This window comes from Mustelus asterias, chromosome 5 (genome assembly GCF_964213995.1).
Source record: "Mustelus asterias chromosome 5, sMusAst1.hap1.1, whole genome shotgun sequence".
Classification (NCBI taxonomy): domain Eukaryota; kingdom Metazoa; phylum Chordata; class Chondrichthyes; order Carcharhiniformes; family Triakidae; genus Mustelus; species Mustelus asterias.
Window position 1 is genome coordinate 14930236 of NC_135805.1, and position 25653 is coordinate 14955888.

The 25653-nt window shown below is 46.1% G+C and overlaps 1 protein-coding gene across 4 annotated transcripts in view; it reads left to right on the plus strand.

Annotated features, from left to right (window-relative positions):
* LOC144493376 (mechanosensitive cation channel TMEM63B-like) overlaps window positions 1-25653 on the plus strand; it is a 104853-nt gene that overhangs the window by 70516 nt on the left and 8684 nt on the right. For all 4 annotated transcript variants that reach the window (XM_078212201.1, XM_078212199.1, XM_078212200.1 and 1 more), the window contains exons 13-18: window positions 7647-7784; window positions 11188-11341; window positions 12508-12614; window positions 16450-16536; window positions 20553-20618; window positions 21356-21518. In XM_078212201.1, coding sequence (XP_078068327.1) covers window positions 7647-7784; window positions 11188-11341; window positions 12508-12614; window positions 16450-16536; window positions 20553-20618; window positions 21356-21518 — 715 coding nt within the window. The remainder of the gene's footprint in view (window positions 1-7646; window positions 7785-11187; window positions 11342-12507; window positions 12615-16449; window positions 16537-20552; window positions 20619-21355; window positions 21519-25653) is intronic.

The following is a 25653-nucleotide window of genomic DNA, read 5'->3' on the forward strand; positions in this document are numbered from 1 at the left end:
CTCCCACATGCCAGATGTGGATTTACCCTCAATCAGCCTCTCCCAATCAAGAGCTGCCAATTTCTGCCTAATCCCACTAAAGTTAGCCTTCCCCCAATCCAACACCTTACCCTTGGGACACCACTCATCCTTTTCCATCACTATCCTAAAGCTAACAGAATTGTGGTCACTATTTGCTACATGTTCCCCTATCGAAACTTTGAAGACCTGACCGGGCTCATTCCCCAGTACGAGGTCCAGTATAGCCCCCTCTCTAGTCGGGCTATCTACATATTGTTCCAAATTCCTCCCCATTCAGAGTCCCAGCTCTCAGCGATTTCCAGTCTATACCAGGGAAATTGAAGTCTCCCACTACAACAACCCTATTTTTCCTGCACCTATCCAGTATCTCCTGACATATCCGTTCTTCCACTTCCCTCGGGCTGTTGGGGGGCCTGTAGTATACCCCCAACATAGTGACTGCGCCCTTCCTGTTTCTAAGCTCCACCCAGAGTGACTCGTTACACGACCCCTCTGAATTGTCCTCCCTCTGCACCGCTGTAATATGCTCTCCAACTAATACTGCTACTCCCCCACCTCTTTTGGCCCATCCTCTGTCTCGCCTAAAACACTTGTACCCCGGAATATTCAGCTGCCAGTCCTGTCCCTCTTTCAACCAAGTCTCTGTCACTGCAACCACATCCAAATTCCTCGTGAGCATTAAGGCCCTAAGTTCGTCTGTCTTACCTGCTACGCTCCTTGCATTGAAGTATAAGCACTCCAGACCTCCAGGCCCAGTGAGGTCATCCTCCCCCAGAGTGCTCTTCTTCTTTGCCAGCCTTGTCCCAGCCCCAAGCTCGTCCCCAGCCTCTACACTTGTAGACCTAATATTTTGATCCCCACCCCCCTGCCATACTAGTTTAAAGTCTGGGCCTTGAACAGGAGAAAGTTGGCAATTAGCTGGTTAGAGTCATAGAGGTTTACAGCATGGAAACAGGCCCTTCGGCCCAACTTGTCCATGCAGCCCTTTTTTTTAACCACTAAGCTAGTCCCAATTGCCCGCATTTGGCCCCTATCCCTCTATACCCATCTTAACCATGTAACTATCTAAATGCTTTTTAAAAGCAAAATTGTACCTGCCTGTACTAGTCACTGGCAGATCGTTCCAGATACTCACCACCCTCTGCGTGAAAAAATTGCCCCTCTGGACCCTTTTGTATCTCTCTCCTCTCACCTTAAACCTATGCCCTCTAGTTGTAGACTCCCCTACCTTTGGGAAAATATGTTGACTATCTAGCTGATCAATGCCCCTCATTATTTTATAGACCTCTATCAGATCACCCCTCAGCCTTCTACGCTCCAGAGAAAAAAGTCCCAGTCTACCCAGCCTCTCATAACTCAGACCATCAAGTCCTGGTAACACCCCAGTAAATCTTTTTTGCACTCTTTCTAGTTTAATAATATCCTTTTTATAATAGGGTGACCAGAACTGTACACAGTATTCCAAGTGTGGCCTTACTAATGTCTTGTACAACTTCAACAAAACTCTTGTATTCAATGTTCTGACCAATGAAACCAAGTATGCTGAATGCCTTCTTCACCACTCTGTCCACCTGTGACTTCACTTACAAGGAGCTATGAGCATGTACCCCTAAATCTCTTTGTTCTATAACTCTCCCCAACACCCTACCATTAACTGAGTAAGTCCTGCCCTGGTTCAATCTATTAAAATGCATCATCTCGCATTTATCTAAATTAAACTCCATCTGCCATTCATCAGCCCACTGGCCCAATTGATCAAGATCCCGTTGCAACCCTAGATAACCTTTGTGATTTTTTAAAGCAGGTATTGGGTGTGTTACTTTGCAGCTATGTGCTAACTTAGGTGTTACAAAGAATTACATAAATTCCACAGCACAGAAACAGGCCATTCAGCCCACTGGTCCATGCTGGTGTTCAGGATCCACATTAGCCTCTTCAAGCCCTCCTCTTGTGACCCTGTCCATAAAATTTTTCATTTCTTTGTCACTCTTGCGTTTATCTTTTTGTATTCTTTCATGGGATGTGGACATCACTGGCCAGGCCAGCATCTATTGCTCATCCCTAATTGCCCTCGAGAAGGTGGTGGTGAGCCGTCTTCTTGAACTGCCGCTGTTAGCGAGGGAGTTCCAGGATTTTGGCCCAGAGACAGTGTTGGAACGGCGATATATTTCCAAGTCAGCATGGTGAGTGCTTTGGAGGGAAGTTGGTGATGTTCCCATGTGTCTGCTGTCCTTGCCTTTCTAAGTGGTAGAGTTTGCAGGTTTTGAAAGTGCTATCTAAGATGCCTTGAGCTGCTGCAATGCATATTGTAGATGGTACACAATGCTGCCGCTGTGCGTTATTGGTGGAGGGAGTGGGTATTGAAAGTGGTAGATGAGGTGCCAGTTAAATGGTCTGCTTTGCCTGGATGGTTTTGAGCATGAGTGTTGTTGGAGCAGCATTCATCCAGGCACATGGAGAGTATTCCTTGACACTCCTGATGTGTCGATGGTCAACAGATTTTGTGGAGTTCAGTAGGCGAGTTACTCACCCCAGGATTTCTAGCCTCCAACCTGCACTTGTAGCCATAGTGTTTATATAGCTGGCCCATTTCAGTTCCTCATTAATGGGAACTCCCATGATGTTGATAATGGGGGATTTAGCGACGGTAATGCCATTGAATGTCAAGTGGAGGTGATTAGATTCTGCCTTGTTGGAGATGGTTGATGCCTGTGTGGCGTGAATGCCACTTATTAGCCCCAGCCTGGATATTGCCCATGTATTACATAAGAACATAATTGCTGCTTTTGTGCACAGACTGCTTCGATATGTGAGGAGTTGCAAATCGTGCTGAATATTGTGTAGTCATCAGCGAGTATCCCCACTTCTGACCTTATGATGCACTGGTCAATGATGAAGCAGCTGAAGATGGATGGGCCTCGGACACTGCCCTGAGGGATTCCTGCAGTGATGTCCTCGGACTGATCTCCAACCACCACAACCATCTTCCTTTGTGCCGGGTAGGGACTCCAATCATTGGAGATCTTTCCTCCCGATCCCCATTGATTCCAGTTTCGCTAGGGCTTCTTGATGCCACACTCAGTCAAATGCTGCCTTGATATCAAGGGCTGTCACTCTCACCTCACCTCTTGAGCTCAGCCCTTTAGTCTATGTTCAAACCACGGTTGTAATGAGGTCAGTGGCCCTGGTGGAACAAAAATGTCAGTGAGGTTACTGCTGAGTAAGTGCCGCTTGATAGCACTGTTGATGGACCCCCTTCCATCACGTTATGTGTGATAGAGAGTAGGCTGAAGGGGTGATAGTTGGCCTTGGTGGGTTTGTCCTGATTTTTGTGTATGGGACATACCTGGGCAGTTTTCCACATTGCTGGGTAGATGCCGGTGTTGTACCTGTACTGGAACAGCTTAGCTGAGGGTACTGCTAATTTTGGAGCACAAGTCTTCAGTACTATTGCCGGAATGTTATCAGGGCCCATTGCCTTTGAAGAATCCAGTGCCTTCAGCCATTTCTTGATATCACAAAGTGAATTGAATTGGCTGGAAACTGACATCTGTGACGCTGGGGACCTCCGGAGGAGGCTGAGATGGATCATCCAATCGGCTCTTCTGGCTGAAGATTGTTGTGAATGTTTCAGCCTTATCTTTTGCACACTGCTGGTCTGAGCTCCTCCATCACTGAGGATGGGGATATTTGTGGAGCCTCCTCCTCCAGTGAGTTATTTAACTAACACAATTCGTAGAAACATAGAAACATAGAAGATAGGAGCAGGAGGAGGCCATTCGGCCCTTCGAGCCTGCTCCGCCATTCATCACCATCATGGCTGATCATCCAACTCAATCGCCTAATCCTGCTTTCTCCCCATAACCTTTGATCCCATTCGCCCCAAGTCCTATATCCAGCCGCCTCTTGAATACATTCAATGTTTTGGCATCAACTACTTCCTGTGGGAATGAATTCCACAGGCTCACCACTCTTTGGGTGAAAAAATGTCTCCTCATCCCCGTCCTAAATGAACCCTCAGACTGTGACCCCTGGTTCTGGACTCCCCCATCATCGGAAATATCCTCTCTGCATCTACCCTATTCAGTCCTGTTAGAATTTTATAAGTCTCATGACTGGATGTGGCAGAACTGATCCGTTGGTTGTGGAATTGCTTACCTCTATCGCATGCCGGGGAGGCAATGGCCTAGTGGTATTATCGCTAGACTACTAATCCAGAAACTCAGCGAATGTTCTGGGGACCTGGGTTCGAATCTCACCACGGCAATTTGAATTCAATAAAAACATCTGGAATTAGGAATCTACTGATGACCATTGTTGATTGTCGGAAAACCCATCTGATTCATAATGTCCTTTTGGGGAAGGAAATCTGCCGTCCTTACCTGGTCTGGCCTACATGTGACTCCAGAGCCACAGCAATATGGTTGACTCTCAACTGCCCTCAGGCAACTATGGATGGGCAATAAATGCTGGCCAGCCAATGCCCATGTCCCATGAATGAATAAACAAAATGCATATGCTGTTTGAAACGCAAGTAGCCCTATTTGGTAGCTTCACCAGGCTGACATTAATTTTAGGTATGCCTGATGTTGCTACTGGCATGTCCTCTTCATTGAACCAGAGGTTAATCCTTGGCTTGGTGGTAATGAGGGATATGCCAGGCAATGAGGTTACAGGTTGTGGTTGTATACAATTCTGCTGCTGCTGATGGCCCACAGTGCCTCATGGATACCTAGTTTAGAGTTGCCAAATCTGTTTGAAATCTATCATGTTTATCAGTGATAATACCACACCACACGATGGAAGGTATTCGCAACGTGAAGATGGGACGTAGTGTCCAGAAGATCTGTATGGTGGGAACTCCTACTGATAATGTCATGGACAGATGCATCTATGACAAGTAGATTGGAGATGATTAGGTCGGTATGCTTTTCCCTCTTGCTGGTCCACCAACCACTTGCTACAGACTCAGTCTAGTAACTATGTCTTTTTGGACTTGGCCAGTTCGGTTTGTGGAGGTATTACCGATCCACTCTAGGTGAAGGACATTGAAATCCCCCATCCAGATCTCATTGTACATCCTTGCCACCCTCAGTGGTGTTCAACATGGAGGAGTATTGATTCATTAGCAGGAGATCTCCTTGTCCATGTTTGACCTGATTCCATGAGACTTCATGGGGTCCAGTGTCAATGTTGAGAATTCCTTGGGCAATATCCTCCCTACTAGGAGACAGTGTTTAAAAAGAAAGGGATCTCCCATTTAAGTCAATGGTAAGGATGTTGATAGTGGGGGTTTCAGCGATGGTAATACCATCGAATATCAAAGGGTGATGGTTAGATTCTCTCTTGTTGGAGACGGTCATGGTGAAAGATCTGATGGCGCCATTTTGAAAACAAGCAGGGGAGTTAGTCCCAGTGTCTTGGCTAATATTTATCCCTCAACCAACATGGTAAAAACCAGATTATCCGGTAATTATGACATTGTTGTTGGTGGGAGCTTTGTGCAAAATGACTTTCAAATTTCCCATAGTACTCCAGTGACTACCTCTTTGCAAAGTACTTTCAGACATTGGTCATTGTGAAACATGCGATATGTAATAATTAGAGGCAACACGATGTGGCTCCAACAGGAAAGGTTTATTAAACGAGATGTAATTACACACTAAGGGGCTGACAGAACATAACCACAGGTCTATTCTCTTCTCCTCCATGGCTCCAATTGATGTCTTCCTGATCATCCTGGCTTCCCACCTCCACTCTGTAGGATCAGGCCGGATCATGTGGCCATCAAAGGATCGTCCCTTAAAGGGGCCACATTACCACACTGTATAAATTGTGATTATTTTTGAGAGATGAATCATCTGTAATTGGAGGAAATGTGTGGAGTGGAAGGCTGTGTTTGTTGCCAACGCCATGTGCATGCAATATGAAATTCATAAGTTCATAAGATATAGGAGCAGAATTAGGCGATTCAGCCCATCGTGTCCGCTCCGCTGTTCGATCATGGCTGATATGCTCCTCATCCCCATTTTCCTCCTTCTCCCCATAACCCTTCAACCCATTACCAATTAAAAATCTGTCTAACTCCTCCTTAAATTTACTCACTGTCCCAGCATCCACCGCACTTTGGGGGAGGGAATTCCACAGATTCACAACCCTTTGGGAGAAGTAGTTTCTCCTCAACTCTGTTTTAAATTTGCTACCCCTTATCCTAAGACCGCTCACCCTAAAATGCCCCACAAGAGGAAGCATCCGCTCCACGTCTACTTTATCCATACCTTGTATCATCTTGTATACCTCAATTTGATCTCCCCTCATTCTTCTAAATTCCAGAGAGTATCGGCCTAAACTGTTCAATCTCTCTTCATGCCAAACTCCTGATCTCTGGAATCAATCTATTTGGAGAGGTTGAGCCACACAGCAGGTCTTCAGTCCGTATTCATTGCCTCACCAGCCCAGACAAAGTTAAAGGCAGAGGGTTCCAGAGCACTCAGATCCTTTTCAGCACAAGTCATTTATCAACTCTAACTCCTATTTCACAGAGTCAAAATCAGCAGTCGCTGTGATCCCCGGGCAGATTGTGTCTTGTTATTTTCTCTTCATTCCTCAAACTGCTGAGTCTTGTTGGAGTCACACTCAAAGTCTTCCCCCCCTGATACCCCCCCCCCCCCCCCCAGCACAACCTACACAGTGAGAGGAAACAATTCTACTACAAACAGCACAGCTGAGTTCAACACTGTCCTCTTTGACGATCGTGCTGCCAGACAGTGCGGTATTAAGAGTGTTAGACTGTGTCACAGTAAGATATACACTGTAACGTCACTCATTTTCTGCACATGTGCGGATGGGTAAAAGTGAAGTAAAGATTATTTATTAGTCACAATTAAGGCTGACATTAACACTGCAATGAAGTTACCGCGAAATTCCCCGAGTCGCCACACTTCGGCGCCTGTTCGGGTCAATGCACCCAACCAGCACGTCTTTCAGACTGTGGGAGGAAACCGGAGCACCTTGAGGAAACCCACGCTGACACGGGGAGAATGTGCAGACTCCACGCAGACAGTGACCCAAGCCGGGAATCGAACCCGGGTTCCTGACGCTGTGAGGCAGCAGTGCTAACCACTGTGGCACCCAGATGGATGTTGGTGACCATCGATAAAATTATGAGGGGTATAGGTAAGGTGAACAGTTGGAAGCTTTTTCCCAGGGCAGAAATGATAATTACAAGGGGGCACAAGTTCAAGCTTAGGTTCAATGGAGATGTGCGGGGAGAAGTTTTTTTACACAGAGGGTGGTGAGGGCGTGGAATGCACTGCCAAGTGAGATGGTTGAGACAGTTACGTTAACGACATTTAAAACTTATCTGGATAGACACATGAACAGACAGGGAATAGAGGGATGCAAGCGGTTGATCGTGATAGGACAACATGATCGGCGCAGTCTTGGAGGGCCGAAGGGCCTGTTCCTGTGCTGTAATGTTCTTTGTTCTTGTACGCCCATCTTTCGTTGCCAGGAGACACAGTGGGCGTAGAAACACCATTCTGGACCAACTGAGCTGAATGGCCTGTTGCTGTGCTGTAAATTTACTGCAATGTTGTGTAAAAGTGCCTATTCTGTTTCTTTAGTGTCCTGAGAGATTTCAGTGCCTTCAGGTGCCAGGGCTGTCACTATCGGTGGGAAACACAGCCTTCGTCCTACAGCCAGAACCTCGGAGTTTCCAAGTGGAATGTGGAATATGCACCAGGTCCCAAGAATATTTGCTGGTAATGTACAACACCTCCAAAGAAGTTGTTTCGTTTTCAGATTCTCTCACAGACCTTCGTGGTACAGCGCAGGAGGCCATTTAGCACATCGAACCTGACCCCACTCTTCCAAACAGCAATCCAGTTAGTCTCACTCTGTGGGCGGAAGTTTACCGGCACGTCCGCCCGAGGTTCGTACAATCCCGCCCGAGGCCAACGGAGAATGCTGTTCTCCGAACCTCAACGCCCCCCGGGACCGGGGCGGGCGTGCCGGTAAAATTCCAGCCAATCTTTCCCCATATCCCTGAAAGTTGCTTACCTTCAATTAATGAAGTAATTCCCCTTTAATTGAATATGTCTCCACCACCCTATCAGGCAGTGCATTCCAAATCCTAACCACTTGTTGGGCAGAATTATTGAATGGTTACAGCGCAGAAGGAAGCAGTGGTGTATTGGGAACGTCGCCATACTGGAAATTCAAAGGTCCAGGCTAATACGCTGATATAAATCTCACCACGGCAGCTGGTGGAATTTAAATTCAATTCGTAAATTAAAAGCTAGCCTCATGTCCTGTCCCACTGGCAGGGCAGGCCCACCAGAGGTATTGACTGATCCTGAGGGGTCCTGACAGGGTGGATATAGAGAGGATATTTCCTCTTGTTGAAGAATCTGGAACTAAGGCTCACTGTTCAAAAATAAGGGATTGCCCATTGAGGGAGGAGAAGAATATTTTTCTCTCAGAGAGCAGTGTGTCTTTGGAGCAGTTTAGAGGCTGGGAATTCTGCAGCGAGGAACTCATCCCCTGACTCCCAACATCTTCAAGGCACGACTCAGATGTGTGATGTAATTCAAGAAGCTCAACACCATTGAGAACAAAGCGGTTGTTCACTGAGTCCACTTGATTGGCACCCCATCCACCACTTTAAACACTTCTTCCATCCCACCAACGCACAGTGGCAGCAGTGTGTACCATCTACAAGATGCACTGCAGCAACCGACTCAAGAACAGCTTCTTCCCTGCTGCCAGACTCTTGAATGGACCTACCATAGATTAAGATTATCTTTCTCTACATCCTGGCTATGACTGTAATATTCTGCACTCTCTCTTTTCCTACTCCCCTATGTACTCTATGAATGGTATGTTTTGTCTGTATAGTGCGCAAGAAACAATACATTTCATTGCATCCCAATACATGTGACCCTCGTTGCCGCCGGGCGGCGGAGGTCCCCGCTGGAGGTCCCTCTACGGAGGGATCTCCCCCAATTACGTCGGGGACCTGGGGGTGGAGGGTGATGCATGCAGCAGTTGCGCACAACCGTAGGATTCACTGGTTCACGGGCTCCGAAGACTGCCCTTTCTGTGGCCTTGTGGAGTCCGTGGACCATGTCTATGTTGTGTGTCTTAGGCTGCACTCCTTTTTTGTTTTCCTAAAGAACCTTTTATTGATGTTTTGTTTGCACTTCAGTCCCACGCTCCTGATCTACGGACACCTGGTGCGGAGAGGGGAGGGTCGGGATGGCGACCTCCTTGTGAACCTGCTCCTGGGCCTGGCGAAACGCACCATTTACAGGTCTAGGCAGTGGGCGATCGACAGGGTTGTCCATCCTGACTGTCTGCCCCTCTACCGCGGCTACGTCCGCGGCCAGGTGTCCCTGGAGAGGGAGCATGCGGTGTCCACGGGCGCGGTTGACGTCTTCCGTGCCCATTGGGTACCGCAGGGGTTGGGGTGCGTTATCGACCCTAATAATCACATTTTAATTTGATGTCTTTAAGTTTCCTTTGTACTTTGATTTTTGTTTGGGCTGTTCCCCCTCCTTTTGGGGAGCTGCCCCTTTTACTTTGTCCTGACTTAATTTGAGTTTGTTTATTCGGTTTGACCTTAAAAGAGGCCAATACGTGTGACAATAATAAATCATATCAAAGCAACAAATTCCAATTATATCCAATTCATGGTCCCCACAAGAGAGACAAACAAGATCCAAGCTGACAGGATGAGGCATTGCACCCTATCCTGGGCTTGATCTTAGCCAAAAGGCCGAGATGGCTTTGAAAAATTGCATCAGGTTAGAACATAGAACATAGAACATTACAGCGCAGAACAGGCCCTTCGGCCCACGATGTTGCACCGACCAGTTAGTTAAACCTCACTGGCCACCTGTATCATTGATTCTGTCTTAGCCTGGGAGATCAGCCTTTCCTGATCATTGACTCTCCCCTTGCCTGGGAGATCAGCCTTTCCTGATCATTGACTCTCCCCTTGCCTGGGAGATCAGCCTTTCCTGATCATTGACTCTCCCCTTGCCTGGGAGATCAGCCTTTCCTGATCATTGACTCTCCCCTTGCCTGGGAGATCAGCCTTTCCTGATCATTGACTCTCCCCTGGCCTGGGAGATCAGCCTTTCCTGATCATTGACTCTCCCCTAGCCTGGGAGATCAGGCTTTCCTGATCATTGACTCTCCCCTGCCAAGTAAATAAGCATTGATCTCCCTTTTAGTCCCTAATTGGCCCCACTTTACCACCTTTTCACTATTTATATGCCGAGAGAAGACGTTTTGAGTCCCTTGTTCTGTCAGTCTTTCTTCATACTCTCTTTTCACTTTTTCAATTCCCTTCTGAATCATCTATACTGGAATTAAAAATCTTTCCTCAGGTTCCCTGCTCTTGTCATTCTCTTACACTGATGTTTTATGACTATTGACCCTTCAAGTGTTGGAAACCGTTTCTCTTCATTTAGAAACAGACGGATATGGTAATTTAGCTGTTATGTTAATAGTCAAGTAATCCAAAGGCCTGGACTAATGATCTGGATTGAAATTCCACCATGGTAACGAGGGAATTATAATTCAATTAATTAAATAGATCTGGACTATAAATCAGATGTTTGCAATGGGACCTATTGACATAGAATAGAATCCTACAGTGCAGAAGGAGGCCATCCGGCCCATCGAGCCTGCACCGACCACAATCCCACCCAGGCCCTATCCCCATAACCCCATACATTTACCCTAGCTAATCCCCCTGACACTAAGGGGCAATTTAGCATGGCTAAACAGCCTAACCCGCACATCTTTGGATTGTGGGAGGAAACTGGAGCGTCCGGAGGAAACCCACGCAGACACAGGGAGACACAGACAGTGACCCAAGCCAGGCATCGAACCCCGGGTCCGTGGTGCTGTGAGGCAGCTGTGCTAACCACTGTGCCACCGTGCCGTCCACAGATGAACTGTTGAATGACTCAGCTTTGTAAGACTGAGCCAGGAGTATTGGCAGGAGATCTCAACAATTGATTGGGAGAGAGGAGTTGGTGATGTGGATGTGGGGTAACGGAGCAGATGGTTTATAGATTTTGGTGGATGTGGGGTCATGTGCTTTGATGACGGGAATCCTAGTTCTTAACATTGTGCTCTCTTGTTGGCCGACAGGGAGAATATCTCCGTCCAGGGAATTCACTGGTGGAGTCGCTGCATCTTAATAAACTTTCTACTGTTTGCTTTGCTGTTTTTTCTCACCACTCCATCGATTATCTTGTCCACCGTAGACAGGTTCAATGTCACCCGGCCCATCTATTACCTCAACGTAAGTATAGCCGTTCTCTCTCGTTTCTTCCCCATCCAATTTCTACTTCCCTTCTACTGAGGGTGCTGGTTCCTCATGTGTGACGGCAGATACTGGTGACGCCAGCCTCTTTTGACTGTTGGGAATGGAGGGATATCCCAACTGAAACTCATGCAGTTTTTGATCGTATATACTTGTGAGCTGGAGTCACTAGTTGGTGGGAATCCTGGCTTATTTTTCACCTTCATAGCCATTCCCGATTACTGCTGTTCTGCTTAGGGTCAGCTATCCCTTCTTGGACTGTGGATTGAACCTGGAATCCTATGTTGGAACCAATGCCACAATGAGTCATCTGGGGATCCACTGATTTCTCTTTGTGGCATTCCAGATTAGCACCAGAATCCCTCCCCTCACTAGTCTACTCCAGCTCACACACACACACAGCTCCCTTTATCAATATTCCGCTCCTCCTCCCCCCCCAGCACAAACACCCTTTGTGAATTTTGAGTAATGGGATTTGAACAACCCACCTTCTGGCCCTGGCGGTAAATGCTCTCTTATCTGTGCCATTGGCTCTGGGGGTAAATGCTCTCTGACCTGTGCCACTGGCCCTGGGGGTAAATGCTCCCTTAACTGTGCCATTAACCCTGGAGGGTAAACGCTCTCTTACTTGTCCCTCTAGGCTGTATCTGCTGTCCCTCTAGGCTGTATCTGCTGTCCCTCTAGGCTGTATCTGATGTCCTTCTAGGCTGTATCTGCTGTCCCTCTAGGCTGTATCTGCTGTCCCTCTAGGCTGTATCTGCTGTCCCTCTAGGCTGTATCTGCTGTCCCTCTAGGCTGTATCTGCTGTCCCTCTAGGCTGTATCTGCTGTCCCTCTAGGCTGTATCTGCTGTCCCTCTAGGCTGTATCTGCTGTCCCTCTAGGCTGTATCTGCTGTCCCTCTAGGCTGTATCTGCTGTCCCTCTAGGCTGTATCTGCTGTCCCTCTAGGCTGTATCTGCTGTCCCTCTAGGCTGTATCTGCTGTCCCTCTAGGCTGTATCTGCTGTCCCTCTAGGCTGTATCTGCTGTCCCTCTAGACTGTATCTGCTGTCCCTCTAGACTGTATCCACTGTTTTTTGTATTGATTTTATAAAGTTAAATTCCAATGACCAGTCTCACTTACCTTTTCATTGCCTTTAACTGCAGAGTCCTATCATCAGCCAGTTTGTCCCCACGTTTCTGCTGTGGGCCTTCTCTTCCCTCTTGCCCACAATGGTGTACTATTCAACCTATTTTGAGGGTCACTGGACAAGGTAGGAAATCTGCAATTGTGTATATTTGTCAGAATCCCTTCTGATATATTTCTGTTTTTCTTAAATAAAAATCATTAATCTAAATGTTTCCCCCACTTCTTGCTTTCCCAAAGGTGCTGCCATGTTGCTGGGGTGGGGTTCATGATTGGCCATCCAACCAGGGCACACTTGGCCTTGCACAGGAACAACACACTTTGGGTTTCCAAAGAGGGGCTCCTGTATTGGAGCAGATCTTGCCCTTGTCTAATGCCTACCCACACACAAACTAACTGTGCAGAGAGATGACAGCAAACCATTTTGACCACTTAACCGGCTACCTTATAGCATCCTTAACCAGTGCCCGAGATCAGCGAACCTAGTACAGTTCCCAGGACAAAGCAAGAACCTATTTGAACTGTTTGGATTAAGAGCGGCACAGTGGCAAGCACTGCTGCCTCACAGCGCCAGGGACCCGGGTTCAATGCTGGCCTCAGGTGACTGTGTGGAATTTGCTCATTCTCCCCGTGTCTGCGTGGGTTTCCTCTGGGTGCTCTGGTTTCCTCCCACAGTCTGAAAGATGTGCGGGTTAGGAGGATTGACCATGCTAAATTGCCCCTTAATGTCAGGGGGATTAGCAGGGTAAATATGTAGGGTTACGGGAATAGGGCCTGGGTGGGATTGTGGTCGGTGCAGACTCGATGGGCCAAATGGCCTCTTTCTGTACTGTAGGGTTTCTATGAGATTTTAATTCAAAAATACCCCATACCTGTGAGATCTATTGAAGATTTAGATTAGTGAATTGATTTATTCATTCATTTGTGTTGTTGTGTTGCTCGAGTCTGACCTCTGTTTCTTCAAATGGTGCACACAACATCTGTTCATACAGCAAAGAGCTAAGAGACAATGACAGAGGAAAAGACCCACTGCTTCATCCAGCTTGTCCCACGCAGTTTTGATACTTAGTCCATCTCGATATGTACAATCCCTTAGATCATAGAGTCCCTACAGTGCAGAACGCCATTCGGCCCATTGAGCCTGCACCAACCACGGTCCCAACCAGGCCCTATCCCTGTAACCCCATGCATTTACCCTAGCTAGTCCCCCTGACACTAAGGGGGAATTTATCATGGCCAATCCACCTAACCTGCACATCTTTGGACTGTGGGAGGAAACCACAGCACCCGGAGGAAACCCACGCAGACACGGGGAGAACGTGCAAACTGTACACAGACCCAAGCCAGGAATCGAACCCGTGTCTCAGGCGCTGTGAGGCAGCAGTACTAACCACTGTGCTACCGTGCCTTGTCCACGTGAAACCAGGTGATCACTCAGAAGAGGCAAAATACCAGATTACGAAAGCTAGGGTAATTTTGGACGAGTCTGGGGAGTTCCTCTCCAGCCCTTTTAGGCAAGGACATAAGAACTAGGAGCAGGAGTCGGCCATCTGGCCCCTCGGGCCTGCTCAGCCATTCAATAAGATCATGGCTGATCTTTTCATGGACTCAGCTCCACTTACCCGCCCGCTCACCATAACCCTTAATTCCTTTACTATTCAAAAATTTATCTATCCTTGCCTTAAAAATATCCGATGAGGTAGCCTCAACTGCTTCACTGGGCAGGGAATTCCACAGATTCACAGCCCTCTGGGTGATAACTCTGGCCTGTCTGTTTTGTGCAGTGACTACCCTTTAATCGAGATGATCTCCCTCATGTCAGACACAGGTCCAGCTTTCATTGGAAGGAATGGAGTTAATTGGCTGAAGCATGTTCTAAAGGTCCACTGTTCCTCTGGGAAAAGAACCACCTCCTGAGATCTAACTGGAGATCTAGCCTTGTGTAACCCCAGGCCTTCCCAGACTCTTTAATTGGAGCAAACTGTCAACTCACAACACTTGCTACTTCACTATCTTATAAACCTTTAAGTAATAGAAGGTCATCATGAGTGACTGATGCACTCACTCAACTGCTTACTGGATTAATTCCTGATTCCCTATCCTCCCACACACCTTCTGAGGGAATCAAAGATTCAAAAATTATGATCCATCGAAGGTGGACTGGGTATTATCCAAAACATTGTGTTCCTTTTGCAGTGATTGCTCAGTTTTTCAATATCACTCAGGACTGAAAGGAATTGGTCCTCACCAGCATCTCTGGTTCTCTGTCCTAAGGTCAATCAGCTCAGCAAATGGACAGCCCTGAGTTCAGAGCAGCCCTTTCACTGTAAACCCTCATTGCAATGTGGAGATGCCGTCATTACCCTCATTACCGCAGGAAGTAGTTGATGCCAAAACATTGAATGTATTCAAGAGGCGGCTGGATATAGCACTTGGGGCGAATGGGATCAAAGGTTATGGGGAGAAAGCAGGATTAGGGTATTGAGTTGGACGATCAGCCATGATAGTAATGAATGGTGGAGCAGGCTCGAAGGGCCGAATGGCCTCCTCCTATCTTCTATGTTTCTGTAACCTTATTGCTTGAAGGACCCCTTTTCAAATGGATTAGAATCATAGAATTACTACAGTGCAGAAGGAGGCCATTCGGCTCATCGAATCTGCACTGACCACAATCCCATCCAGGCCCTATTCCCGTAACCCCACTTATTTACCTTGCTAGACACTAGGGTCAATTTAGCACGGCCAATCAACCTAACCCGCACATCTTTGGACTGAGGGAGGAAACTGGAGCACCCGGAGGAAACCCATGCAGACACGGGAAGAATGTGCAAACTCCACACAGACAGTGACCTGAGGCCTGAATCAAACCGCGTCCCTGGCGCTTTGAGGCAGTAGTGCTAACCACTGTGCCACCGTGCAAAAGTGCTGCATTTATTCAATAATGCAGAAGAATACAGGTATTTTCTTCCAGATGCAGCAATCTTCATGCCACTCTTAGCACTCCTTCATGTGTCCTCTCCTCCTGGGTGAGACAGGTAGATCACTTCACGTTGCAGATGTGATGACTGCACTCTCTTCCTACCTTTTGGCTCCATCACACCTGTCTCTAGTTGCCCACCTGCAAAGACCAGCTCTGCTCTGGCAAGTCTCAATGGCTGTTGCGTCCAGTTTGAAGATCACCACTTCAAACAGACCGGTAGCTTGCACAGTCCAAAGATGTGTGGGTTTGGTTGATTGGCCATGATAAATTGACCCTAATGTCAGGGGGATTAGCAGAGTAAATGAAGGTTACTGGAATAGGGCCTGGGTGGCCTCCTTCTGTACTGTAGGGATTCTATGATTACTGCACCAAATACACTCAGTTTAAGTTCATTAATAAAACAGGAAGGGACTGAGCCTTGGGGAATCCCCAACCTCTATTTGAAAACAATGCTATTTGTACAGACCTTTAGCCAATTTGGAGTACATCTCTTAATATCTCCCGTGACATCATGGGACTTAACTTTATCACACCAAGAATGCTTGGAATTCTCCGAGCCACTGACTTTATCTTTTTTGAAAAAAAAACAGGATTGAGTCAAATGTGGCGTTGCTTTCTGCAGCTGCATTCAGTGTTCGCTGGTAACTCTAAAGCCTGATTCAGGAATGGGGTTTGGGGGGTGGCACGGTGGCACAGTGGTTAGCACTGCTGCCTCACAGGGCCAGGGGCCCGGGTTCGATTCCTGGCTTATGTCACTGTCTGTGTGGAGTCTGCACGTTCTCCCCGTGTCTGCATGGGTTTCCTCCCACAGTCTGAAAGACGTGATGGTTAGGTGCATTGGCCGTGCTAAATTCTCCCTCAGTGTACCCGAACAGGTGCCGGAGTGTGGCGGACTAGGGGATTTTCACAGTAACTTCATTCCAGTGTTAATGTCAGCCTACTTATGACACTAATAAATAAATGAAATTCTTGTTTTCCACAGGTCTGCAGAAAACCGTGTCACCATGCACAAACTCTACAGCTTCCTCATTATAATGGTGTTGATACTGCCATCTCTGGGCCTCTCTAGGTAAGGTCTCCATCACTGGAAGAGCCACCTGATTTATAAAATAAATCATTTTTGGGATGCGGGAAATGCTGCATTTGTTACCCATCCTGAGTGAATTGATACAGCTCATGGCCACCAGAGGGCGGTTAAAAGTTAACCACCGAGATAAAAGCAAAATACTGCGGATGCCGGAATCTGAAAGAAAAACAGAAAATGCTGGAAACTCTCAGCAGGTCTGACAGCATCTGTGGAGAGAGAAAATGGAGCCAACGTTTCGAGTCTGGGTGTGTCTTTCAGACTTGAAATGTCAGCTCTGTTCTCGCTCCACAGATGCTGTCAGACCTGCTGAAATTTTCCAGCATTTTGTGTGTGTGCGAGTTAACTACCCCGCTGTGGGACTGATGTTGCATGTAGACCCGACCATGTAAGGACCAACGCAACTTTAAAATATGTTTTGTGTTCACAGCCCATTCATCAATGCAGTCTATGCTGGTATGTTCTGGGCCACTGGGCCACTCTTAACCTTAGAAGGTTTAGAGTTTGGAGGGAACATTGGTAAGGACGGGCATGTCTCCAGCCTTGAACGACATTAGTGAAACAGTTTGTTTTTAATGACAATTTGACAGGTTAATGGTCATTTTTACTGCAATCAACTTATTTCCAGATTTTAAGAAAAACTAAGTTCACATTCATAGACTTGGGACAGAGGATTTGAGTTTGTCTACTTAAGGATAAAATAGTTCATCCTTTGTGAAGCGTATTGCAGTGTTTGAGGTATGTGAAAAAGCACCACAGAAACGTATAAACAAATAAATAAATTGCATAAAGAGATCATAAAAGCTTCTCTAAGAATAAAAAAAATTAGTGAGACTAAATGTGGGTCCCTTAGAGGCAGAGATAGAAGGAATTATAATGGAAAACTATTTATTTATTCATGGGACATGGGCGTTGCCAGCATTTAGTGTCCGTCCCTAATTGCCCTTGGAGGGCAGTTGAGAGTCAACCACATTGCTGTGGCTCTGGAGTCACATGTAGGCCAGACCAGGTAAGGACGGCAGATTTCCTTCCCTAAAGGACATTAGTGAACCAGATGGGTTTTTCCGACAATCGACAATGGTTTCATGGTCATCAGTAGATTCTTAATTCCAGATTTTTAAAAATTGAATTCAAGTTCCACCATCTGCTGTGGCAGGATTCGAACCCGGGTCCCCAGAACATTAGCCGAGTTTCTGGATTAATAGTCCAGCAATAATACCACTTGGCCATTGCCTCCCCATGTATAATAGCAATTATTAAACAAATACTTTGTATCTGTCTTCACATTTGTAGAAAACACAAAGTAATTGCAGAGACAACGGGGAATTGAGGCTCTCGTGAAGAATGAGGGATTTGAAGATATTAATGTTAGTAAAGAAAAGTTACTGGAGAAATTACTGGGATTAAAAGCTGACAAATTCTCTGAACCGGATGGCTGATACCCTAAAGGTTTTAAAGATGAGGCTGCAGAAATAGTGGATGGATTGGTTGTGATCTATTTCAGCTGATATTAAAGCGTATTTCAATGGACTGCACAGTGAAATTGAATGAGATCAAAGGTTTTCAATAGAATAGAGAGGGTTTCAAAGATTTCAGCTTTCTAGGAATGCTCGAGGACTTCAAATAAAAGCTATGTGAATAGCATGGGATTAGTGAACAGCTCTGGAAAGGGAAACTCCCTGGTGAAAGTGATATCTCCTTTTTGTCAAAGGACTTCAAAGGGGTCTGCTCACACCTGCAGCTTCTGAGAGAAAGGGAAATCTCTTTCTCTCTCTCTCTTTTGAGTGGGGGCTGAGTTACCATTTCATTTTGGGGGTGGGAGGGGACTTGTCCCGATCGCCACGGTCAGAGACACCCTTTAAAAACAGCACCCTGATCTCGGAAAATCTGGGCTGGCCAGCGTGTTTCGCGGGATGGATAAATTTGCATCCATCAGGTGGGTGAATCCCACCTGACAAGATGCTGCCAGCATGAAACCCTCTCTTCTTCCTGCGAGCAAGAACATTTTGTCTGAAAGCAGGGGAATTTTGTCCTTGATTTCCCTGCCAGAGGAAGAATATACTTGCCTTAGAGGAGTGTAACAAAAGATCCTGAGTAATGTTCTCTCTCACCTCTAACTGCTGAGAGCAGTTCATGATATAGGAGTAGAATTAGGCCATTTGGCCCATCGAGTCTGCTCTGCCATTCGATCATGGCTGATATGCTCCTCAGCCCCATTTTCCTGCCTTCTCCCCATAACCCTTCAACCCATTACCAATTAAAAATCTGTCTAACTCCTCCTTAAATTTACTCACTGTCCCAGCATCCACCGCGCTTTGGGGTAGCGAATTCCACAGATTCACAATCCTTTGGGAGAAATAGTTTCTCCTCAATTCTGTTTTTAAATTTGCTACCCCTTATCCTAAGACTATGACCTCTTGTCCTAGAATCCCCCATCAGTGGAAGCATCCACACCACGTCTACTTTATCCATATCTTTTATCATGTTGTATACCTCAGTTTGATCTCCCCTCATTCTTCTAAGTTCCAGAGAGTATCGGCCTAAACTGTTCAATCTCTCTTCATACGACAAACAAGTTGCTTGTTGCATTGTGCAGTCTCTTTAGGATTGGTGTGCGTATCTGAAAAGGAATGTTGATTGGATGAGGTCTGTTTGTGTCCCGTGTGACACCTGCACAGTTCAGAAAGAACAATTGTTACTAGATTAATTCCTGGCATGATGGAAAGGTTGAGTGGATGAAAGTTGTATTCTGATTAACAGGAGTTTATCTCATTGAAACACTTCCTGAAGAGGCTTGATTTCTGGTTGTATTTTTGTGTCTTACTGTAATTTTCCAGATTTAGTTTAACTATAAACTATTTAGTTTTTTATAAATTTCAGTGAGGTTTATCATTAAATCTCTTTTCATAGAATCTCTACAGTGTAGGAGGAGGCCATTCGGCCCATCGAGTTTGCACTGATCACAATCCCACCCAGGCCCTATCCCCGTAACCCTATGCTGTTACCCTAGCTAGTCTCTCTGACACTAAGGGGCAATTTAGCATGGCCAACCTAACCCACACATCTTTAGACTTATCCCTGGCGCTGTGAGGCACAGTGGTTGACACTGCTGTCTCACAGCCCCAGGGAAACGAGTTTGATTCCTGGCTTGGGTCACTGTCTGTGTGAATCATAGAATCATAGAATCATAGAATCCCTACAGTGCACAAGGAGGCCATTCGGCCCATCGAGTCCGCACCGACCACAATCCCACCCAGGCCCCACCCCCACATATTTTACCCGCTAATCCCTCTAACCTACGCATCTCAGGACTCTAAGGGGCAATTTTTTTTTAACCTGGCCAATCAACCTAACCCGCACATCTTTGGACTGTGGGAGGAAACCGGAGTACCCGGAGGAAACCCACGCAAACACGAGGAGAATGTGCAAACTCCACACAGACAGTGACCCGAGTCAGGAATCGAACCCGGGACCCTGGAGCTGTGAAGCAGCAGTGCTAACCACTGGGCTACCGTGCCGCCCTGTCTGCACGTTCTCCCTGTGTCTGCGTGGGTTTCCTCCCAATGTCTAAAGATGTGTGGGTTAGGTTGATTGGCGAGGGTAAATTGCCCCATAATGTCAGGGGGGGATGAGCTGGGTAAATACATGGGGTTATGGGGATAGGGCCTGGGTGGGATTGTTGGTGCAGGCTCGATTGGCCAAATGGCCTCCTTCTGCACTGTAGGGATTCTATGGGTTGTACAATTTGAATCCTTTTAAAGTTCAGTCTCTTGGCTTGATCCTCCCAAGCTTTTATTCATTCTTCCAAAGACACATATTGGACTCAAAATGTTAATGATGTTTCTCTCTCCACAGATGCTGCCAGACCTGCTGAGTTTTTCCAACACTTTGTTTTGATTTCAGATTTCCAGAATCTGCTGTATTTTGCTTTAAATCAATTCTGTACCTTTGATTAACTATCTTAACTGACTGATCCTTTCCTGTGCTGCTTTGTGTTACAGTCTAGATGTCTTCTTTCGATGGCTCTTTGACAAGAGTTTTCTGGAACTAGCCAAGATTAGATTCGAGTGAGTATTCTTCCCTTGACGCTGTTTACGTGCAGCAGGAATAAGCAATCCACTTGGAAAGGGATGAATTTATGGGCGAGATGAGGTACTGTGCGATGGATTTGATAAGTTTGTGGGGGTGAAGATTTTTAAGGATGGATAATTGGGGAAGGGCATCTTTGAGAAATGGGTTTATGGGCTGGGGTTAAATTTGTAAGGATGATGTATGTATGTATGTATACACACAGGATGAATGACACAGAGATTGATGCCTGTGTGGAGGTACTTGGTAAACATGAGGGATGAATTAATGACAAACATACAAGGAGTGGGTTCACAGGACAGGTGTATGTGTGATGGGTTTGTAGATTGTGAGGGTAAATGAGTGGGGTATATTTGAGACTTGGCTTTATGGATTGATGTGTAAGAGATGGGTTTGTGTGTGGTGTATGTATGGGGGATGTGGGGATCGCTATACATGGGTGGAATTGTAAGGGATCTGGCAGCGGAAATTGGGGGAGGGGGAGGGTGGTTGCTGAAAGACATCACCCAGCCCTCTCCCTCTGCTCTCCGTCCTCCCAATCAGTGGCCCCTTACCTGTGGCACATATATCACCCTCAATGTCCTGTGGCTTGTGTCTCTTGCTGATCCTTGCCCTTCAGTTGTTGTATTCTCAGCAGCGGTCGGTCGTTGCTGCTGGTACAGAGGTGTTTGACTCTAACTCCCCACTGGATGCCGTCATCTTCTCCTATTTCCAGGTGCGTGTTTCTCCCAGATCAGGGCGCCTTCTTTGTGAATTATGTCATCGCGTCTGCCTTCATTGGGAACTCGATGGCGCTTCTTCGTATCCCCAGCCTGCTGCTCTATGCTTTCAGAATGTTTATGGTCAAGTCAACAGCAGAGAAAAAAGTCATCAAACAGGTGGGTCCTGCTCCTCTCTATAGGTTTGCCAGTGAGTGGCCCTCATTATGTAGGGCCATAGTTCCTGCTTGGAACTTGGAAACAGGAGATCATTCAGCAGCCTCCCCTGTGCCTTGTGAATCCCACTCCTCCTTGTAACACCTCCAATTCAGAAGCTGCCAAACGGGTGACGTTAATTGGCATCAGCCTCGGTGACTGGGCTTGAGATGATTTCTGATGCTGTCAGAGCTTTCAGAATATTTTGTAGGCTTATTTTTAAAAAATTAATTTGTGGGACATGGGTGTCGCTGGTTGGCCAGTATTTATTGCCAATCCCTCGTTGCCCTCAGAGGGCAGTTAAGAGCCCTCCGTTGCTGTGGCTCTGGAATCACATGTAGGCCAGACCAGGTAAGGACAGCAGATTTCCTTCCCTAAAGGACATTAGTGAACCAGATGGGTTTTTCTGACAATTGATAATGGTTTCATGGTCATCAGTAGATTCTCAATTCCAGATTTTTTTAAATTCAAATTCCACCATCTGCTGAGGTGGGATTTGAACCCAGAACATTAGCTGAGTTTCTGGATTAAAGTCTAGCGATAATACCACTAGGCCATCACCTCCCCTGACACACACCTTTCAATTAACTCCATCCCCTTAACTCCATCTCCTGCAGTGTAGAAATTCTATGAATTTATATTGAAGAACTATTGGATAGGATACCTGGAGATGACCCTGTTGATCTTTTAGAATAGTGCCATGGTACTTGGTTTAAGTCTCATTCAAAGGAAATCGCCTTAATTTCCACCCAAACCTCTTCCACCACTGGCATGCTCCATGTATCTATTCACACCTCCGGCTAAACCCATGAAAACGCAATGCAACTTGAGTCTTTCGGAAACCCAATAGCTGTTCCAGTGAAATCATCACCAAAATTGGGATATTTTGGTTCCAAATCACCACTGGGCACTCGCAGGTAAAGTATTGATATTAGTGTTTCTGAAATATAGAAAACATACAATAAATTACTTTGATATGTAGTGACTTATGCAGGTGAATGCAGAATCCAATTTGTGCGCTGGAAGGTCGCAAAAACAGCAAAGAGATAAATGGTTAATTTAATTTGAGGGTGTGGGGTGGCATGGTGGCACAGTGATTAGCACTGCTGCCTCACAGCACCAGGGACCCGGGTTCGATTCCAGTCGCAGGTCACTGTCTATCTAGAATTTGCACGTTCTCTCCGTATCTGCATGGGTTTCCTCTGGGTGCTCTGGTTTCCTCCCACAAACCATGATGTGCGTGCGGGTTAGGTTGATTGGCTATGCTAAATTAACCCTAGTGTCAAGGGATTAACATAAGAATTAGGAGCAGGAGTAGTCCATCTGGCCCCTCGAGCCTGCTCAGCCATTCAACAAAATCATGGCTGATCTTTTCATGGACTCAACTCCACTTACCCGCCCGCTCACCATAACCCTTAATTTCTTTACTGTTCAAAAATTTATCTATCCTTGCCTTAAAAACATTCAATGAGGTAGCCTCAACTGCTTCGAGGGAATTCCACTGATTCATAACCCTTTGTGTGAAGAAGTTCGTCCTCAACTCAGTCCTAAATCTGCTTCCCCTTATTTTGAGACTATGCCCCCTAGTTCTAGTTTCACCCGCCAGTGGAAACAACTTCCCTGCTTCTATCTTATCTATTCCCTTCATAATCTTATATGTTTCTATAAGATCTCCCCTCATTGTTCTGAATTCCAATGAGTATAGCCCCAGTCTACTCAGTCTCTCCTCATAAGCCAACCCTCTCAACTCCAGAATCAACCTAGTGAATCTCCTCTGCACCCCCTCCAGTGCCTGTATATCCTTTCTCAAGTAAGGAGACCAAAACTGTACACAGAACTCCAGGTGTGGCCTCACCAGCACCTTATAAAGCTGCAACATAGTCTCGCTGTTTTTAAACTCCATCCCTCTAGCAATGAAGGACAAAATTCCATTTGCCTTCTTAATTACCTGCTGCACCTGCAAACCAACTCCTTGAGATTCCTGCACAAGGACACCCAGGTCCCTCTGCACAGCAGCATGCTGCAATTTTTTACCATTTAAATAATAATCCATTTTGCTGTTATTCCTACCAAAATGGATGACCTCACATTTACCAACATTATACTCCAGCTGCCAGACGCTCGCCCACTCACTTAGATTATCTATATCCCTTTGCAGACTTTCAGCATCCTCTGCACACTTTGCACTTCCACCCATCTTAGTGTCATCTGCGAATTTTGACACACTACACTTGGTCCCCAACTCCAAATCATCGATGTAAATCGTAAACAATTGCGGTCCCAACACTGATCCCTGAGGCACACCACTAGTCACTGATCGCCAACCAGAAAAACACCCATTTACCCCCACTCTTTGCTTTCTGTTAGTTAACCAATCCTCTATCCATGCTAATACATTACCCGTAACACTGTGCACCTTTATCTTATGTAGCAGTCTTTGGTGTGGCAGCTTGTCAAATGCCTTCTGGAAATCCAGATACACCACATCCACAGGTTCCCCATTATCCACTGCACATGTAATGTTCTCAAAGAATTCCACCAAATTAGTCAAACATGACCTTCCCTTCATGAACCCATGCTGCGTCTTACCAATGGGACAATTTATATCCAGATGTCTCGCTATTTCTTCCTTGATGATGGATTCACGCATTTTCCCTACTACAGAAGTTAAGCTAACCGACCTATAGTTATCCGCCTTTTGTCTACTTCCTTTTTTAAACAGTGGCGTCACTTTTGCTGTTTTCCAATCTGCGGGAACCGCCCCAGAGTCCAGCGAATTTTGGTAAATTACCACTGGTGCATTTGCTATTTCTCCCGCCATCTCTTTTATCACCCTGGGATGCATTCCATCAGGACCAGGAGACTTGTCTACCTTAGCCCCATTTGCCCAATACTACCTCTTTCGTGATAATGATAGTTTCTAGGTTCTCACCTGCCATAGCCTTCGTGTCATCAATTTTTGGCATGTTATTTGTGTCTTCCACTATGAAGGCCGACACAAAATACCTGTTCAATGCCTCAGCCATTTTCTCATTTCCAGTTATTACATCCCCCTTCTCGTCCTGTAAAAGGACCAATGTTTACTTTCGCCACACTTTTTTGTTATATATATTTGTAGAAACGTTTGCTATCTGTTTTTATATTTTGAGCTAGTTTACTCTCGTAATCCATCTTACCCTTCTTTATAGCTTTTTTCGTGGCTTTCTGCTGATCTTTAAAGATTTCCCAATCCTCTAGGTTCCCACTAATCTTTGCCACTTTGTCTGCGTTTTCTTTCAATTTGATGCCCTCCTTTATTTCCTTAGATATCCATGGCTGGTTATCTCTTTTCCTACAGTCCTTCCTTATCACTGGTATATACGTTTGCTGAGCACTGTGAAAGATCGCTTTGAAAGTCCTTTGCAAGATCATTAATTATTCCCGTCTCATCACACAGGACCAGATCTAAGATAGCTTGCTCCCTTGCCGATTCCATTACACACTGTTCAAGGAAGCTATCGCGGATACATTCTATGAACTCCTCCTCAAGGCTGCCTTGACCGACCTGGTTTGACCAATTGATATGGAGATTAAAATCCCCCATGATAATTGCTGTACCATTTTTACACGCATCAGTTATTTCTTTGTAGGGTAGCAAAGGTAAATAGCAGGGTGGATATGTGGGGTTGCAGGAATAGTCAGCTTAGATTATCCACTTAACTCTTAAGTGGGCCTCATAGATCAGATTCTCCAATGAAGTTAAGCTGTCACTTGTATAGAACAGTCAGATGTTTCTCCTCTTCCTGAAGTATGTTCGTCTTAACCTCGGCTGTGCTTTCTCTACTGTACTAGTCATCCTAAAGCCTCTGAACGAGGTTGCCAACTTGCAGTGAATTCGTTGCAGTTTTATGCTGTAGGAATTGGGTTGACTGTATTTGAATTTATGCCGCATCACACCCTCAAATCCACAACTTTCATCTCTCTGGGCTAGGTTCTAACTCAGTGCATTTAAAGGGAAGAATCTGTTGCTGAGAGTGAGATAACGTAGCATAGGAAAAGGCTCATGAGGATCATAAGTTGCAATATAGATTATAACACTGGTTAGCACTGCTGCCTCACA